The sequence below is a fragment of the Sparus aurata genome, chromosome 15, assembly GCF_900880675.1.
Source record: "Sparus aurata chromosome 15, fSpaAur1.1, whole genome shotgun sequence".
In the NCBI taxonomy this organism is placed as follows: Eukaryota; Metazoa; Chordata; class Actinopteri; order Spariformes; family Sparidae; genus Sparus; species Sparus aurata.
The window spans coordinates 10,456,416-10,475,945 of record NC_044201.1 but is presented as its reverse complement, the minus strand read 5'-3'; the positions used below and the strand labels follow the sequence as shown (position 1 = coordinate 10,475,945).

Sequence of the window (19,530 nt, the reverse complement as noted above, 5' to 3'; positions counted from 1 at the left end):
GGTTGTAAAGGTAAAAAGAAAGACAGAGGGAAGAAATAAAGGTTCCTTTTATTTCTTCCCTCTTTCTTTATTTTCTTTATTTTTTTTACCTTTACGGCCCCAAGCATATTCAATTTGCAGTCATTATTGTGTCTTGTTTTTCTGTTTCACTATATGTAGTACCTGTCTGACGTATATTTGCTTGCTTTTCAGTAAAGTTCATTAATGACAATTTACCCGTGTTTAACTAGTGTATTTTGCATTTTAACCAATATGTTAAAGCAGTCTCAAATTTAATCCGTGACAAGATGCTTTTCATCCAATGGGAACCTACTGAAACCAACCGTCTTTTTCCCTTTCATGTTGTGATAAAAACAATAGAATTGCTTCCCTTGGACTTAAGACTGTTTTTTTTATTCACTATTGTTTAAATGTCTAAGCTGTGCTTCTATGGTGACTAGGGTAAGTATTTTATCTTCCATCATGATGTGAAGATAAATCATGCGTCCCTACACATCAACCAAATGTCTGCCATCTTTACCTTACACTCTCCATCTGTCAGTCAGTGAAATGGTCCCCCTTTTCCAAAAATTACTGCATTAGCAGCACACAATCGTTGGGTTTGGGCTTTCAGACTCCCTTTATAGGATAAGGATAATATATAGAGTGCCTTAGTGGAAATGACAAGTGAAACCCATGTCAAAAAATCCTTGTTCCTTACTTCCATCCTAGAATAATACCAAGTGATTTTCCAAAGTTGTTTTAATACTGTTAGTATTATAACTAAGGTGCATTCATAATTATGGCACTTCAAATTCACATATTTTCGTAGGCTTTTAAAAGAGCACATCTTAGCGAGATGACACTGCCATCTGCAGGGTCATTAGACCCATTGCAAAAAACAAAAAAATTAAATAGAGAAATGCCACCACAGAAAAGAACGCCAGCACAGTAACAGTACAAACGTATAATGAAAGATGGCTGAACATTCTTTTCTTTATAAACTGCAGGTACCTCACTTTCAATCATTAGTCCGCTGAGATTGCATTTGCAGGAAATATGAAATCGCATTGGAACTATTCTGAGACTAGGGGCGACACAACCTTTCAGATCCTGAATAAACCTCAAGAAAGAAACAAAAGTCTTATAACAAACTTCATAATATGCATATTTAATGGTATAGTATGATGATATATAAACAATTTTCCAAGAAACATTTTAATTCCAACCAATACCTTCCAGTTTAAAACACATAAATAATCACCAAATGATACCAACCAAATACTTTTGATAAAACAAGTTCATACTACCAACATGTGCTTGTGCTGAATCATGATCATTGCTTAAAACCCCTGTAATAAAATGCTGTTATGTAGTAGGCAAAGCTTTTCTCTCCCAACACCAGGTTGGGCAAATGTTGTGCAGGATGCTCCAATGTCGAGGAACAGCGTAAAGTATTAAGACCAAAGCCAAGGCTGCAAAGTCTGAGCAACAATCCTATTTCAAATGCAATCTTTGCCCTTAAAAATGATGGAAAAGTGTTGATAAAAAAGTAACTTGTACAAATGACCATTTTCAGTACAAAAGCTTGTAAAATGTAGTTGTGGTGCAAATCAATGCAGTGTCTCTTAAAATCGGTGGAAAAACATTAGCAATGGTGAGGACAGTATGTGCAGACTTGACTTGGGCCAGCTCACCAAAACAGCCGTTTCATTTTCGTAGCAGCTACATTTCCAGTTCAGCATCTAAAATGAAGTGAATAACTTGGAGAAAAATAGTAACTAAATGTAAAAACATAAACACATAAATAACACTGAAAATATAGCATACAATGGGGGAAATCATCCCCAAACACAAAAACAAAACAAAGTGTTAAAAATGGCAGTAGAAAAATAAAAATGGTGAAGTCCGTATCCACCGTGATTCCAATATGAACAATGTGAAATTAAAGAAATTGTGACTTTGCTCGTTTGTCTTTGAAAAGTGAGTTTACATGAAGGTATTCAAAACAAGAGATAATCCAGATACCGTAATCAGAATAAGGTTTAGATGCAGTGAGGTATTAGCTCCACATTCCTCTTGTCCAGCCACGTGTTTGATTCTGTCACTGCTCTACTGAAAGAACTTGAGGCCTGCAACAAGAAAGAACTTCTCCAGGAAGATCTCAGAATCGAGGACGGCAATATGGGCTGCCCGGCCGATGAGGGAGTTAGCTGTGTTGGGCAGGGCATGAATGACATCAAATCGCACTAAATTACAGTCTTTGTTCTGAAGTACTGGTAGCAGCAGATTCTCGATCATCTCAGCGTACACAGGACCTGAAATAGACAAGAGTAAAACAGGCTGAACAGGGCAGAGTTTGGCCTGTTGGATGTTCTTTAGTACACCACCCAATGTGTTGAATTGTACAAAGGTAAACAAAATCGAGTGTGATCTAAATTAGCCAATCCTGTTTTGTGTCATTTTTTTTCATATCAGAGAAAGAAAGGAAAGAAAGACCCGAAGAGAGGAATATATAGAGAAGTCATAAAATCAGAAAGCCTCACCCTTAAGAAAAAAAAAAGTTATGTCATGCTCCAAACACTTACAAACTGCACTGGAGATTGCAAATAATATATTGCATTCAATCAGCCACTTGGTTCCTCGTCTCCAATTTTACAAGAGTGACATTTACCAACACATCTTGTCCTGATGTTTTGTTACAGCAGTGTGCCCACATAGACTCCCGCTTCAACTCACCCGTTTGTTTGTCCTTTAATGCAGTTTTGCACATTTCTATTCGAGCAGAATGATAGGGGACATAGCGATCCTGCAGCGACCCGACAAGAACCACATTCTTGAAAAATTGCAGACCTTCAAAAGCAGATCAATAGAGAAATTATGTCAACATTCTCAGATTCCACACTCACTGCCCAGAATGTCTTCAGTGAAGAAAAAAGAAAAAACAGCAAAGCTAACCCGATTTCTTGCTGAGCTTGTAGAGGAAAGTTTGGCGAGGATCAGAGTGATCGCGGCATGTCAGCTGAAGGAGTGAGCCTGACTTTTTCCACTTCTGCATGAACCAAAGGCCTGGAAACAAAGAGTAAAAAGTTATTCAGAAGTTTTCGCCACACTGACAGAGTAGACAGAGACAGAGCAATAGCAATATTGCAATAGCAATAGCAATTAACAGACTGAAGGGAGCTTTGATAAGATGTATAATCTTACACCACCAGCTAAATGTTTTGCATTTTACCTGTGTTGACCAGAGCAGAGCTGTTGTACAATGTGCCCAGGTGAGGTCCAGAGAGGGAAAGGAAAGTGTGCAACCTGCTCAGGTAACATTTAAACCGAGGCCGAGTTAGCACTGAGCGGACTATGAGGTTCCCCAAGGAATGACCTACAAAGCTGCAAGAGAAGAAAACTTAGAGATCATAAAGACACCAAACATTTACATGCACCTTGGTCACAAACTGAGTGAGTAAAATTGAATTTGAATCACTGTCTTTTTTGCCTCAGCCATCTGAGCAATAAAGTGGGGTTTAAAACATGGAAAACTGAAGTGGTTGCTATGGTAACAACAGATTTGCATTCTTTTTTTTCAACAGTTTTTACATAAATATCTGCATGTCTTAGAAGGCATTTCATATACCATGCTGCTACTTGACTCCATCTTTTTTTTTTTTTTATATTCTATTACATTTGTGTAGTAGACACCCTTTTACCTTATCTTTGAGACTGTGAGGTTGTATATCTGAATGTACTGCACTATTTCATCCAGTAATCGATCTGTCATCTGCTCAAAGTCAGCAAAAGTGTCATTCTGTCGATGGAAAGAGTATAAATTGAGTGTTTAATCCACAAAAGGTGTTGCAGTTCAATAAGGCTGCTATCAAATGACAATTATGTCTGTGGACTTATCCACTCACTTGGTTCCTCTCAGACATTAGGAAGTCTATACGAGCACCAGGCAGTCCAAGCTCCAGGTAAGTCTTCACAAGCCTCAGGTCTGCACTGTTACCTGCAGCGATAAAGGGAACATAAAAGACATCGATATGTTCTTCGATTAATAAGAAAACTCTGAGGGAAGTAATTTACACTGTGAGATAAGGTTTCCTACCATCCAGGCCATGGACGCAAACTATGAGATGGATGCCTTCTTCACAGCTTTCATCTTCCTCTAAGCTGAAGTATGGCACAGTGGATGCCAGCTCGGGTACCTCACTATACAAGAAGCCAGGCAGCTTTAGCTGTTTCATTTCATCCTTCGCCTTAATGAACCTGTAAATGATTTTTTTTTAAAAAAAGGCTTAATAAATATTAATTTATGATGTGTGAGAAATATCTGCATAAAGTATAAGATAAAGTGGGATGTAAGAAAAACTGCAAGATGACTCACGCTTTCATCTGTGGTGTGGGTGCACATTCATACCAGCGCAGGTTAAAGGAGAAGGAGGTGGAGGGACAGGTAGGTCTTCCCGAGCTATGTCCAGCACTGCTGGATGCTAGGTTGGAGCAGATGGGAGCTTTTGATAAATCCTTTGTTTCGTGGAGGTAGCCGATGCTAAGCTGTTCAAACAGAAGGCTCGTCTCTTGAGCTGCTGCATCCCCAACCCCGCTTTGCTCCTCGTCAGCGACACCGTTCACAAAAGCATAGCCGTCCCCTTCCTCGTAGTAACCGTTCTCGATCATCTCGTGCTCTGTCTCATCCTCGTCCTCCTCGACCTGCGGTCCACTCTGGATTCCCAGCGTGATAGCTGATGTTTCTACAGGGCTGATCTCGGAAACATCTGTGCTCGAGCATGAGCCAAAGTAGTTCTCTACCATCCCACGTTTTACAAGGTCTGTGCTACTAGTGGCAGAGTTACTGGAAGGGCAGGCAGTATGAGGCTCACTACGGGACTCTTTAACCACACCAGAAGTACCTGCTCCCTCTAGTCCCAGTTCAGAAATACCCACTACTTTGGGGTCTGCTTCCAAGTCAAAGGCAGGTTTTATAAGCCGAGAATCACCTGCAGTACGGTCAGATGTGCAGGCCACATCTATGGCAGGCCTGCCAGTGACATCACCAGAGAAGACTACACTCTGTTCCTGCACCAAGACACTAGACTTTCTGCCTCGGACTTCTGCTCCACTAGAACCCCTGGAGGAACCTTCGCCCTCATCATCTGAAGGCAGGGAGTTGATGGAAGTAAGAGAGGACTGGACTCCACTGACAACACTGGTATTCTCTGGGTAGAGAATATCTGCTGCGCCACTGGGCTTTTGCACAGAGCATTGCTGAACAGGCCGTGGTGCAGTGCTCAGGAGGGGCCTCTCAGGCTGCGGGGCAGCAACACCTGAGTCAGCGACACCTGGCCCTGCATAAGTCTGTAGTCCTGGAACAAGCTGAGTGGCGAAGGAGCTGGGCTCGCTCTCAATGCCCGAGTCAGAGAGGCGAGACGAGGCACTGGGGGCTCCTCCATCTGGCAGCCTGATACAATCACTTTTTACTTGAACTGAGACCAGACAAGGCTGGACACGCTGTGTTATCTCTTTACCTGGCCTTTCAAACACAGAGTCCACCACAGACTGTTTTGAGTCACTGAGGTCCGTCTGGGTGATCTCAGGAATATTACTGCTTAGAGGTCCATCAGTCCGACACGGCAGAAGAACTGTTACTTTTTCCCCTTGGTATGGGTCCTTGGTGCTTGGTTTCACCTCAATTTGCTTCAACCCAGCAGACCACTGTTGCAACTTTTGTCCACCATGGTTACCTTGTTCATTTTTGAGAAGTGGTTGGTTGCATGTAGCAATAGCCCCAGTACCTGCCTGAGGATTACTCTGTGTGTCCAAGTTTGTGGAAAGTTTGAAAAAACCTTTTTGACAAGCAGCAGTAGTTATATTGTCATCTGCGACAGAATCAACAGCACCAGAATGTGCTGATGTGGCACCAGAGTCTAAAACAGAATTGGCACTAGTCCTTAAATAACTACTTGAGCTCCCCTTCAAGGTATCTCGTTCCTCTTCTTGGTTTAGGGGAGCTTCCCCTTCCTTGTTCTTGGTACTGGTGTCACTATAAGGAGCTTTGAGGTTCTTATAGCCTACCAGAACTACAGAGTCCTTGGAGCCCTGTCTGGTCAACTTCTTGGAGTTCTCGGTCTTTGAATTTTTCTTCAGTTTGACTGATTTGCCTTTGGACTTAGGTGGTGGATCATAGCTGTCTGGCCATGTATTTTCAAAAGGGGTAAACCTAGAGTCAGGTATGGGGCTGGCTGCTGCGCTGCAGTCCTTGGAATTGGGCTTGTCTGTTTTGCTGGACACTGAGCCAGTCCTTGTATTCTGCATGCCCAGCCAAGGTCCATCACGATCTTTGGAATCAAACCGAGGAACACGTACAGAAAGACAGAAACAGAAAGTAAAAGGATTATAAGATAGGCCAATACACTCACTGAATGCATGTCTAGTTGAGCAATTATACTGTATAACTGACCTTCAGTGATGGAATCCAAATATCTATCCTCAAAGATGATCGGCAGGGAGCTTACATCACCATCCAGGTCTGCACATTCCACTGGAAGTGGAGGCAAAGACAGGAAGTAGCTGGAGCTTTTGATAGCATTAGTCATCTGCTGGTGACTGTGAGCACTGATGGAGGGGGAGGGAGTAAAGAAGACGGGTTCGTACTTGGGCTATAGTATTTCAAACAAGTTTGTACTGGCAAAGGCTTGATAACAGCAACATAATATTTCACAATCAAGACCAACATGTCACTGCAACTTACTGTAGTTCCTGATAAGCCAGAGCAGATTGTCTTGGATGTTCGAGACAAAAGAAAGCCTCAGCAAACCGCCTTACCTTTAACAACAACACAGAGTATACAGTCAGGATTTAGTCTATAGGACTGAGTATAGTTTTGGACTTGTTATCATAACAAAGAAGAATAATTGTTCAGATATTTAAATTTGTAGACAGTTAAAGACGTTGGGACTCACTCTTAGTGTATGGTGCTCCATAGCTAGTAGGGCAGCTACGTGCTCCTGCAGGGAGACTACCTCTAGGAACTGTCCCCAGAGTGCCATGAGCAGAGAGCATAGTTGAGCCAGGTTCATATTTACTAGTTCTGCCAGTTCATCAGGAGACTCTGCTTTCTGCTAAAAGAACAGAGACACCGATCGACCACCAGAGGACTCAAGTGAGCATAATTTCTATAAAGACTAATGGCATGCAGCTCTGCAATATGTTTTTGCTTCACAATAAGTAAAATACCGTAAATAGATCTAACTTATTTTGACGGTCAACTCTACAGTTTAGTTGTCATGCAAAGGCCTTCCATACACAACAAGACATCAGTACCACTTTGCTCTGAAACAGATTGTTTACAATGCTTTGTGCAGTGCCACGACAGCTTTTCACTGTATTGAGCAAAGCAGTGTACACTAAAGCTTGCACCAGAAATTCAACCAGATTGTACACCGGGTGCAGCACTGCTGTGACTGGGCTGAACCCAGCAAAAAAATTCCAAAACTCCAAAGACAACTTTATTATCCTTCATTTCCTCCAGGTATTTTTTGGTAAATTGTTCAGCAATGATAAAGGACCATAATAAATTAAGCCACTTCTCTGCACTGCTGTTAAAAAAAATTAACAATCATAAAAACAAGCTTGTTGTAATCATATAAAGCTGTATGAATTCTATATGAAGTCTCAAAATGAAGTAGATCTATTTCCGTTCTTGTGTCAGTCTAACCCCATGTCACTGAATATATAATACCAAATACTACAATTGGAAAGTGCAATACGCTGAAACGTACAAGAGGCACTTGACTTGCTGCATAATGTTCCACCATCATCCACATAAATTTCTATCATTCCACTGTTCTGCACATTCTCTATCTCTCCTGATCTAAGAGGGTCAACTTATCAGGACTCGAGCACCCAACCACTAAAGACTGGTTATCTCACCCACACAAATATGTAAATGCTTTCAGAGACTAGTTTTCAATGCCATTCTACCAACTGTTAGGCAATATCTGAATGATATCAGCTAGCGGCATCTCTTCTCTATAATTTGCTGACACACCTTGAGTCACCTGGCAACAATATGGGATTCTCACAACCAACTGTGGTTAAGCTTTCTGTGCAATGTAGCATCACTTGGAAATCGGAATACTTCCAACTTTAATATTCACTAATACTACATTCTTTGATGCATAAAACAACTAATCATAGTGAACTTTGAATGCACTCCGCCTGGTTATCCTTTGCTTCTCTCTTCTCAACACTGCATCAGTTTGCATGTATGGTAACATTCACCTCTGCCTTTTCAGGGCACTATTCAATTATTCAAAATCCAAGAAATAGCACCAAGGATTAATGCTATGCCAATACACATCCTTATACTTCTATCATTAATAGACCTCAAAATGGTTGCACACTTCCAATAAATTAGGACTTGACGCTTATGCCCTCCAGTGCCATTCCAATAAAATATATTCCAACATTCCTCTTTGGCCCTCTGCCATATTTCCAATTAACCCCTTCTGCCCCATAAACTAACCACCAACTTTATAATGTGGCAGGCTCAGATTTTTTTGCATCAATGCCATCTGAAGAACAATTATGGAATACAGAATATAGCAGCATTCAACTTACCTTGACTTGTTCACATAAATCAGCTAGACGAGCCTCTAAGTCGAGTTGCTCTGTGGAGGCAGAGGAATGGTATTACTAAGATTTACTTTTATAATTAATCTATTTAATTATACAGACAGTTTAGAAGGGCCTGCAAAACAGGCTGAATTAGTAAGTAGTGTCAGAGAGTACTTTCATATGTACAGTGCATTCAAAAAGTATTCTGACCACTTTCCTTTTTCACATTGTGTTATGTTGCAGCCTTATGCTAAAATCATTCAAATTACTTTTTTCACCTCATCAAAGCAGACACAGAATTTTAAATTTTGTCCATGGTGGATTTCATATTCAGGCCTCTCCTGAGTTATTCTATTGGGTTCAAGTCAGGGCTGTGGCTGGGCCACTCAAGGACACTCACAGAACTGTCCCTAAGCCACTCGTGCATCGTCTTGGCTGGGTGTCTGAAACTTTGAAGGTGAAACTTTGGCAGTCTGAGTTCCTGAGCACTCTTGACCAGGTTTTCATTAATGATATCTCTGTACTTTGATCCGTTCACCTTCCCCTAAACCCTGACCGGTGGGCAGCAAGCTCTAGGAAGAGTCCTGGTTGTTCCAAACTTCTTCCATTGAAGAATTATGGTGGTCACTGTGCTCTTGGGGACCTTCAATGCAGCAGAAAATGTTATTTGTAGCCTTCCCTAGATCTGTGCATCAACAAGACCAAAATAGTCTCTGAGATCTGCAGGCAGTTCCTTAGACCTCAGTGCTTGGTTTTTGCTCTGATATGTATTGTCAGCTGTGAGACCTTATATAAACAGGTGTGTGCCTTTTCAAATTATGTCCAATCAATTGAATTTACCACAGGTAGATTCTGGTCAAGGTGGAGAAACATCTTGAAGAGGATTAAGAGAAACTGGAGGCACCTGAGCTAAAGTGTGCAAAGGGTCAGAATCCATGTCAATTTGATATTTCAGTTTCACCTTTTGAATACATTTGCAAACATTTCTTAAATTCTATTTGATGAGGGAAAAGAAATATTGAAATGATTAGCCTAAGGCTGCAACATAACAAAGTGTGAAAACCGTGAAGGGGTCTGAATACTTACTGAATGCATTGTACATTAGACGTTACCAGAGACAGCCTACAATTCTACAGAACCACTGTGTTACAAGACTCTTTGGCCAAGGCCGAGTTATAAAGACGGAAAGAAAGACTGAGTGGTGAAAAGATAACATGACAGCAGCAATTATATTGTCTCTGGAAAGTGGAACATAGAGAGGACATGATGTTTTCTACAAGAAGGAAACTGGAGTGAAGAAGAAAAGGAAGGGAAAGGCAGGCTGATTTGAGGTACTGTAAGGGTCGGGACATACCTATGTAGACGTGTCTTTGACTTCGGGGATAGGGTCTTCTGAGTACTCTCTCATATAGGACTTGCATGCTGGGCTTGGCTAGTAAGATTGCACATATAGGGATATTTAACCTTTTTGTTATTTGGTCCTCTTGGATGGGTTGATATTTGTCCACTTGTGTGGAGTAGGTTTGGTGAGCCATAGTTAGAATGATGAGTTGTGTTTGGGAGCTGTTACAACTTGGCTTTAGTCAACTGGTGAACAGAATTATCTACTGAATGCAAGTATGATTTTGTATAACATAAACTAAGATTAGTTAATTACAGTTAGATCCCTAAATTAACTTAGTGGGGTGCTGGTTGTGTAGTATGTTTAAAGGGTAGAATATGTTTATGTGTGGGGATCGGGTGAAATGAAATGAGAACACAACAAACTTGCAATATGCAACAAACGCCAATGCTGAAAAGACAAAACAATGAAAATCCATCCAAAGCAAAAAAAATGAATCAGAAATAACATAATTTTGAGAATGTCTAAAACTTTCTCAGTGCTTATCATTATTTCAATAAGTCTGGGCATTAAGATTGGTTTACAACCCGCTGAAACCCCACACTCTCAAATGAACTGATGTGTAGACACAGTGCAGTATACCTAGTTCCATACGATGGGAGGAGGGCAGGTCCTTAGTAATAGAGGTGAAGTAGCCAAAAAGGCCCTGGTAGGCTAGTAGGAGGCTGGAGCAAAGGCTATGGTGCAGACTGAAGGCATGCTGCAGACAGTGGTCGGACACCAGGAACGTCCTGCCCTGAGGATCACAAGGGACACAGTGAAGAGGCATTAGATGAAGTCTGTAAACATTGAGCACTGAAGGTAGTTAGCATATGGTTTGTAGCTAAATAAAAATACATCTTGCCAGCTGAAGTTAATATTTTTTTACATGTTCTGCATCAAATCCACACAAATTGATCACAGATAGAATCTGGTGGAAAACAATTTTTTGTTGTGTATTGACAGAAAAAACAGAAAACAGAAAATGTCAAAAATTGTTTGCCACTGCACCCTGTGCGCCTCATTACTTTGCGATTACAGTAACCACGACAGCCCTATCCATTTTGTGTGCAATGTCCACGTGGCGATGCCTAATAGCACAGATCCTTGCAGTGAAATGAATAGTGGTCGATGTGTTGTTATATCCATTAGTGATGCATCCAAGGAGTGATGAGGGGCATTGCCTCTGTTCTGCCTGGATGACTGTGGTACATTCACAGCTTTTGCTGACCACCTATCTCTGACGGGAGAGGCCAATTACTCCTGGCCAAATGTGACAGTGTTCTGAAAGTTTCCTCTTCATCTGTCCTACCAGTCAATAGCCTGACACAACTCCCCTTACTTAGGAAATGAAGGAAACATTGATAAATGAATGCTTTGAGTCTGTAATATTCAAAGCATGTAGAACTGGCAAGCAGCCTGACTTCATCAATACAAACCAAGCTCTTTTTTTAATCCTTGAAGCTTTAGTTCTCCCTCATAAAGGCAAAACAACCAGGTCAACAGCATATATTGAGTCATTATCAGGTTAATGACAGTCATTCACTTTTTATCTAGTGTTTATTTTAGCCTACTATAATACAGCAAAACGTGTAACATAATATGACGGTCAAATATTTCATAGTTTTTTAACAACTGAAAGGTTTTGTAGCATCTACAAATACAAAAGAGATTTCCAAAGACATTATCCTTGCTATGAAGAGGGTTCACTTACATCAGGTGATACTTGCTTGACGTAACTGTTGCCGAACACCACATTCTCCAGAGGTGGGATGACTGAATCTTTGCTCTGTGCTGGAGCATTGCGGTTGAGCCATGTGGTTTTCACCGGTCGAGGCAAACTAGACAAACACACCACAAGAATTAAATTGGCCACTTCTAATCAGGTTTTCTTCCTGTGCATTCACAGCTGCTGACTTGTAGTTTGACATTCATGTACAGCGATGATGTTTACTCAAACTGTAATGTTCAATATGTTGTGTGGAGTAACTAAAAAGGTTTGTGTTGGACTTTACTATAAACAACTATAGTACATGATGGAATGTGTAATTATATTCAGTGCAGGAAATAGCTATCTTCTGTAAGTGTCCACATGTTTCCCTGGGTTATGTAGCAGACTGACCTGATCAGGGGCTGATGTAGTGCCACTAGGGAGGCATGGATAGCTACAGAGATGACAGACAGGTGGAAGTAGTCAAACATGACATTGACATGTTGGTGGATGCCTTGCTGAAGGCTAAAGTGCAAACGAAGTGTGCGCCCACTGATATTCTGTAGAGAGCTTGGATCATCTGGCCTGTGGAAATTAAATAAGGAAGATACAGAAGACCCCATCAGTGCCTTGTTTGCATTAGAGATGCAAACATCAAATTCTCAAATGCTACATTGGTAAAAAATGTTGTAACACCTACGTGTAATCGCCATCTGTGAAGTATAAATCCAAGAAGAGCTGGAAATCCATGTCATTAAGGGACTCTTCCACCTGATAAACAACAAGAAAAACTGTCAAATTTTGAGTGTGTGTGTAAAAGCAAGTGATGCTCCGAGTAAATCTGCACAAGCTGTATGACACCAATCAAGGTATTTTTTGTTTGATGTGTCAGCTCTAATAAACCTCATGGCATTTTGAAACCTTTAGTTGTTTTAATCTGTAGACCAAAGGATGCACCAGCTGTCAAAAACACTCCAACAGAACAGTTGAACCTCCGCATTCATAACACAAGGCTTCTCAAGCGAGTGAACTATGGAATGGCAAATACAGCAGAAGTCATTTCGAAGAGGATAATCATCATGACAGCTGTGCTGCTTTGAGTTCTTAAAAAAAATCCCTTTGTCTCCATTTCAGCTTAATTTTTCAGGTGCACCGTGCCTCTAATGTGCTTAGTTGAAAAATCTGAACTTCCAAATTGTTTTCATGTGGTTGCTCAGGAAAGACTGTCCCAGCATTTCTGCCAAATAGAAGCCAAACTGCTTTCTGAATTTATTTTACACAAAACACCACAGGAGAGAGAAAAGAGAACATCATTCCTCATAAACTGTGATCCAGGCTATAGTCACCTGTCAAACAAACTTTCTTAATTGGACTAGCTTTAAAACGTACATCCACTTTTGGCCATGTGGACAGAGAGTAGAGGCATCACATAGCAAAGCATAAGATTGGGACTAGCATATACACAACAAACAAATCATTTGGATTAGAACCAAGGGCAAAAAAGCAAATTCCTAGCAAAAGCATCAACTCTGTTTGTTAGACTTACCTTCTTTTCATCTAGCAGCATCATCACTTTGAAGAGGAGGACATCGTTGACCACAACCTCTTCATTCTTGTACAGGATCTGGAAGGTTTTGCTGCAGATGACATCATCTTGGACTGAAGCAGGAAATGCCAGATCAGAGCCTAGATTAAAAACAAACAAACTGATTCACTATGTTACAACACAAAATAACACATGATCTTATACTTGACCAGGCAGAGGGGGCCATTGGTGCGTCAGGTGCTGCTATACAGTTCAAAGATGGATATTTTAGATCTAAACATAAATTAGATTATAAATAAGTGCACATGTAATGATTTTCTTGTAACCTGTGCTAGGAATTATCTGACAAAGTGCATCTAATTAGGTCTGCATTGAATATGAAAGTGTAGCCGTTCCCATCTACTCCAAGGTTCATTAGTCATTAAAATGGAAATTATTAATTATAGCATTGAAAAACACTCTTTTGATGATCCTGTTTATTAATGAAACAAAAAACTGAGTGCTTTGTGTGAAAGAAGCAATACAAGTCTCTAGACGAGGGCGTGAGAAACAGGCACAAAGCCGCAGAGAAACGCTTAGAAATACTGAGAACAAGGAGTGGCATTCGAGTGGCCTGCCAGCGCAACATTAAGTCAACCAAATCCATTTCTATTGAAACAGAGGAAATATCTGAGATATATCTGAAATCAAAGAAAAAAAATGTCAGTCTACCTGAAGTATTAGTATGAGTTCATTTGCCTGCATTTATGGGGAAGCAACTAGCAGCGTGTTGTCTTATGCATACTGCATGTTACTGAAATATCGCTTTACAAACATGAAAAGGACCTTTACCTCCTGGGTGAAGTAGACTGGTCTCAACTTTGTGTGGGACTCGAGGTGGCACCTTCAGATTGGCACGAATCTGGTAGAACCTGAAAATGCAGCCAAAGTTTTAAGTGACTACTACCATAGTCTGCGTTATCATTAGAGGCACACACAAAAGGTTAGCTACAAGTGCCTCTGCTTGTAAAATGACACTACACCTTTCATTAATGAATAATGAGCACTTTCTTTTGCAGTCACTCATGTGGTTAACTTGAGCTCTTAAAGCACTGATGAGATGGTAGCTGGGAGTTTTATCTCAGCAAAGTGAAGTATTATTATACTGCTGCTATAAAATAGAATTTCCAGATGCTGAAGACAAAAAACAGCTGTTAGAGCTGTGAGTCATTTTATCTCCTTGGTTTGTTCCATGAAACACTGCAATTCGGTTTTAGCTCCACACCATGTTTGGTAAAAGGAGGGGGTTCGCACCTATTGATAGGGAGCATTATTCCTAACTGACAGTATGACAGGGAAGCACAGGACACCATACAACACAGAACCACAACCAGGACAGTATCAAGGAGCAGCAAGTCTGAGCTGTATTACATTTGTTTCCTGGTGAAAAGCATAGAGTCACTAAGGGAAAGCTATATGGTTTATTTTGTGTAATATATTATGCTACACTGGAGTGTGAGCTCAAACAACAATAGTGTGACATGATTATTTTAAGCTATGTCTGTATTGTATTGTTGTTGGTTTGTTGTTTAAATATTTATTGTAGGGTAGGCAAACATTATTTGTTTTACTTTAGTCATTTAATTTTCTCTCTAACAATAGCAATGACTGTATTAATCGTCTATTCATATTTTGTTTTTCAATAATTATAATGTACAGTATGCTATATTAGGCATCCTAAGAGATACTTTTTATTTCTATATTTTTATCAAGCACATATAGTTTTTAGTATCCTTGCAGCACTATGGCAATCAAGATAAGAGATTAAATTAACTGATACAATGAAGAGAAGCTCCTCCATACCTGTGTCTGTGTGGTACATTTAACACCAGTTCTGATATTTTTTCTTAAAGGGGAATTCTTGTATTTTCAAACCTGGGGTCTATAATTATATATTTTTGTTATATCTAACAGAAACAAACATTTTTGGAAATCCAGCAGGTGCTGAAAGCTGTAATGATTAACTCTGTTTGGACTAAAAATAAACCCTTTATTCAGTGCTGTTAGATGTGATAATATCAGGAGAGGATCAAGGGGGAGGTCGGACATCAGAGAGTCAGCAAGGGAAACCAGCATTTTCACATCTAACTGGGTTTATTTCGACCAAGAAAGAGATGGTGTTTGTTAGAACAGTGGAAAGACAAATTAAGATGATTTGACTTAACTTTGAGTTTGAATAAATGCGTTTCAAAATACAAAAATGACCGTCTGGTGGATTTGGCGAGGGCGACGTAGTAGCTGTTTCTGCTTAAACAAGAAGGATCTTGTTTCACAAAAATGTCTATCATTTCAGGTATTCTTTCCATTATGTTGGCACACGTTTAGAACTACAATGTGAGGCAAAAACAGGGGGTTTCAGTGGCTACTTTTTAAAACATTAGCCAGTAGTTACTGTTAACATATAACCTTGGAGCTTTACCTCCGATGTCACTCTGTCATACAAGAGACCCAATCCTCATTGTCACATAGAAACAGAGTAAAGTGGAAACTCAAACACTGTTAAAGTATACGCTACACGGTCTGAATACAGAGCATTTTTAAACCCCCTGAAGGTCTAAACAAGGTCGCCAACTGTCCCAGATTGGTCGGGACACTCACAGTATACGTGCTGATCTCATTCTACAACAAGCTGCAAAACAAAGCTTGCTCAAGTCCCTTTAAAGTAAAGCATCAATGCTGACCTACTTTAATCTAGGTAAACTTGTCTGTAATGTATGCTAGGGAAAGACATTTATTTCATATTATTTTAAAGCATGACTGAACTGCCACCTGCTGGAAACCCATTCCAAAAAAGGGAACAGAATATTCAGTGTCTAAAGACAAAACTTACCCTCTTTGGAACAGGTCCACATTGTAGAACTTGTGGAGCTCCACAGAGAACTCAACTGTGGCCTGGACTTCAGTCATCTTGGTCTCTACAGGCAAAGATGCCTTACATCATGTGGGATACACCTGTTGGCCTACAGGTAAAGGTAATCAAATGAGTCATTGCAGCTCCAGGAATATCTTTAAAAAAGGGCTAAATCCTACAGGTTTTTGTAAAACTTCTTTTCCACACACTACAGTATTTCAAAGCCGAGACCAATCCCTATTATCTTCAAAAATCCGAAGCCACACTTGGAATAAAACATCAGCAGTAGTCATACAGCCAAGAGAACAAGTACAAGAATAAGACAACTTGTGTGATGGTCAAATATTTAGGGGAATATTAGCAGGAGATGATGAGATCTACATTTGGCATGGAAGGCATCCTCTCCTCTAGGTATAATTGGTTAACAGCCCAGACAATTATAGCAGTAGTATAACAGGACAAGATAAAATACCATGTATAACATTGCAAAAATAAATCTGAAATACAATATCACCAACAAGTTGTGTTAGAAATAAACACAGACATAGTTGTCTTTTAATGCTTACATTATTAGCTCAAGACTTAATTAGATCTAAGAAAGTAAAGGCCATGAAGTCATTTTCGGCTGTAGTAGGGACAAAATAAAACTGGCATAAACAATCACACAGACGCTCCCTAAATTAGTCATGTATGAAATGAATAAATCATCCACTGGGAGACAACATGTCTTTGTGTCCATGCCAGTGTAAACCAATATGAGACATAAACGGCCACCATGAATTTGACCTGGTTGACACAGATGGATGCCTGATGCAGAACAAATAGACTCAGGTTATGTTAATATCAAAATATGTCTCCATTCCTGGAAGAAGCGTTTTACAAGGCTTTAAATCATTTAAAACAAAATTACACTGGGCACGACATAGAGGACATACAAGGGCACCAGTAGTTAGATTAATTATTTGGCTGTCCCTGGTGCATTTATGTATTAACTTAATTTATTATACTGACATCTTGAAACATCCTTGTTTTATGAAGGTGGTTAAAAAAACGATTTGTTTGCAGCAGTAAACAGTTCCCCAGTTACTAATACAGAGATGTGCAAATGTTTACACAGTCAAATCTGCTACCAAGTAATCCGTACAAGTAAAAGATTACGTTTATATTCAGGCTTTCCATTACAGATTTGTGATCCTGCGAAGGTTTGATGTGGAGTTCAAGGTCCGTCGGAGTACCTGGTTTCAGGTTTAGTCTTAAGCCAACACCATTGTCTGGAGAGGCCACACTAAGTTACACTTATGCAACAGCAGTTAGTCTAGAAAATGTAGAAGGAGAAGTGAGCCATAGACTGTTTTCAGTGCTGTAATGTTGCGGTCAATGCGAGCTGGCTGCAGCAAACGCACAACCTCTAAAAGCTCTACTCCTAACTGTACACATATCATACAAAAGAGTCATTTGGATAAAGCCGCAGCAAAGCAAATTGCCACATTTCCCTGTCTAAACTCCGGCAACAGCTAAAAAGAAATGAACTAACGTTAGCACTTAAGACAATTCAAGTCAACAAACGCAGCTCGGAGAAAGTCAAATGACAAGACCCAGCAATAGTCGCATTAAAATTATAGCATATATGGCAAAGGCCTTAACACACATTAGCAGAAGGTTTCTTGTTTAAAAAAGAGGAAGAATTCAGCCAACCGCGAAAACCCAAAACAGACACAGACCAGTTTAGAAACAGCTGTTTGAGTTTTAACTTAGCGACATGGTTTGATGCTATGACAACAGTAAGTGCGCTGTAAAGGTCCCAGATCTGGTGGGTAGAATCTCGGCAAGGGTATCCTTTAGAGTTACAGGTGGGAAGCTATCAAAACAACATTTTGCTAAAGGCCAACAAAAGGTCGGGAAAGCCATACCATAACATACCAGAAGGCACCAATGAAAAAAGAAAAGTCTCACTTGATAGTCATGTAGCTAGCTAATGGTAACCGTTAGCGTAACGTTAGCCACCCACCGAACAGTTGTCCCCGGCTCCAACATTAGCCGCACAGGCAAGCGAACGCTACTCACCATTGCGTTGGCAAGCTAACATTAGCTAGCTAACCAACGTTAGCTCCGATTTCAGTCCTCTCGCCGTCCTTTCAATGTGAGGCTCTGACAGAAAAGACCACTGTGCTGACTAATTTTGTTCCTAGTCTGGCAAACGTTACGGGAGAAACGCCCTTAAAATGATACACGGAGTAAACTGGACGTATATCACTCCAAACAGTGCTGTTTGCTAGCCGTCGAGCTAACTGTGCTCAATCTGAAGAGCTGACAGCAGGCGATGCTCCAGCTGCACGCTGACGAACATTTAACTGCGCGTTACTGCACATACCAGAGACGCAGTTGACGCCACATGCAAAGTCGATACCTGTTAATGGAACATAGAAAAGTGGAATACATATAATATTGTTTGTTAACATTTGAAACACGTTATTCTGATTATGATTATTGTCATGACTATATTTTTATTACAATTTCTGTTATGACTATTATCATTATTATTATTATTATTATTATTATTATTATTATTATTATTATAACATATAATGACACACTACTATTGATAATAATACTAATCATCACCCACATCATAATTCTCATTGATTTTGAGTATTATTAATAGCGATATAGTTATGTAGGTAGACATGCTTTTCTGTGTTTTGTGCTTCAGTCTTCTCCCCTGTCTCTGTGCATGACTTTTACTGTGAATCAGTGCAACCTGGCAACCCAGGAGGCCTGTGGTGTTGTTTGTTTGCGACAAGTGCAACCAACCACAGTTGAGGGCGAATTCAATTAATCACTTGAAACAAGTGAAAAATAGACGGATGTGTGGAGGAAATGTGTGGGAGCGACATAAATGTGCAATCAGCAGTTTCATTTCATAGTTCTCTGCACTAACATCTTTGAGTTCACTGTGAAAACGTCATGAGTGCTGGGCCTCCTGCTAATAAACACAAAGCATTCCCACTGAGTCTGAAAAGGGTATAAAGTATTTTAACGCTATGTTTCAGGAAGTGCGTCCTTTTTTGCCGCTTCTCGGTCTGGGAGAGCAAACACAGCTTGAACTGCTTTCTTAGTCAGCGTCTCCTGATTTCAGTTTGGGCTGCACAGGAAACAATGCTGTCTGAATACCGTGCAGCCATAGAGCGCACAGAGAATGTGCTGGGCAAATAAAGCAAGTGACCCCAGGATAACATCTTTTTTTTCCCAGAGCATATTTATTTGGCATTAGCAAGGAAATAGAGCTACGACTGGGAAACAATGAAAGATTAACGTTAAACCCAAGGTGGGTGCAGGAGAACACCAGTGGAATGTGAAGTTGACACTGTGGAGAGTGTTGACTCACTCCCCCAAATAAATGACAACACAGTCAA

The 19,530-nt window shown here is 40.3% G+C and overlaps 1 protein-coding gene across 4 annotated transcripts; it reads right to left on the bottom strand.

Annotated features, from left to right (window-relative positions):
- Nucleotides 1–1,129: 1,129 nt before the first annotated feature.
- fam135a (family with sequence similarity 135 member A) lies at nt 1,130–18,471 on the bottom strand. Of its 4 annotated transcripts, none has more exons than XM_030442091.1 (21): nt 18,182–18,471; nt 16,097–16,226; nt 14,059–14,138; nt 13,228–13,367; nt 12,382–12,452; nt 12,093–12,266; nt 11,685–11,811; nt 10,574–10,727; nt 9,944–10,021; nt 8,593–8,642; nt 6,933–7,091; nt 6,722–6,795; nt 6,431–6,585; nt 4,358–6,308; nt 4,079–4,239; nt 3,888–3,979; nt 3,684–3,781; nt 3,215–3,366; nt 2,938–3,048; nt 2,719–2,832; nt 1,130–2,297 (listed from the first exon to the last, which is right to left on the bottom strand). In XM_030442091.1, exons 2-21 carry the CDS (start codon nt 16,171–16,173, stop codon nt 2,092–2,094), a joined length of 4,224 nt encoding a protein of 1,407 aa, XP_030297951.1. In that variant the 5' UTR covers nt 16,174–16,226; nt 18,182–18,471; the 3' UTR covers nt 1,130–2,091. The 4 variants fall into 4 exon arrangements, with proteins under 4 accessions (XP_030297951.1, XP_030297952.1, XP_030297953.1 ...); XM_030442092.1 differs by having other exon boundaries at nt 6,933–7,088; XM_030442093.1 differs by lacking the exon at nt 9,944–10,021.
- Between the last annotated feature and the right edge of the window lie 1,059 nt (nt 18,472–19,530).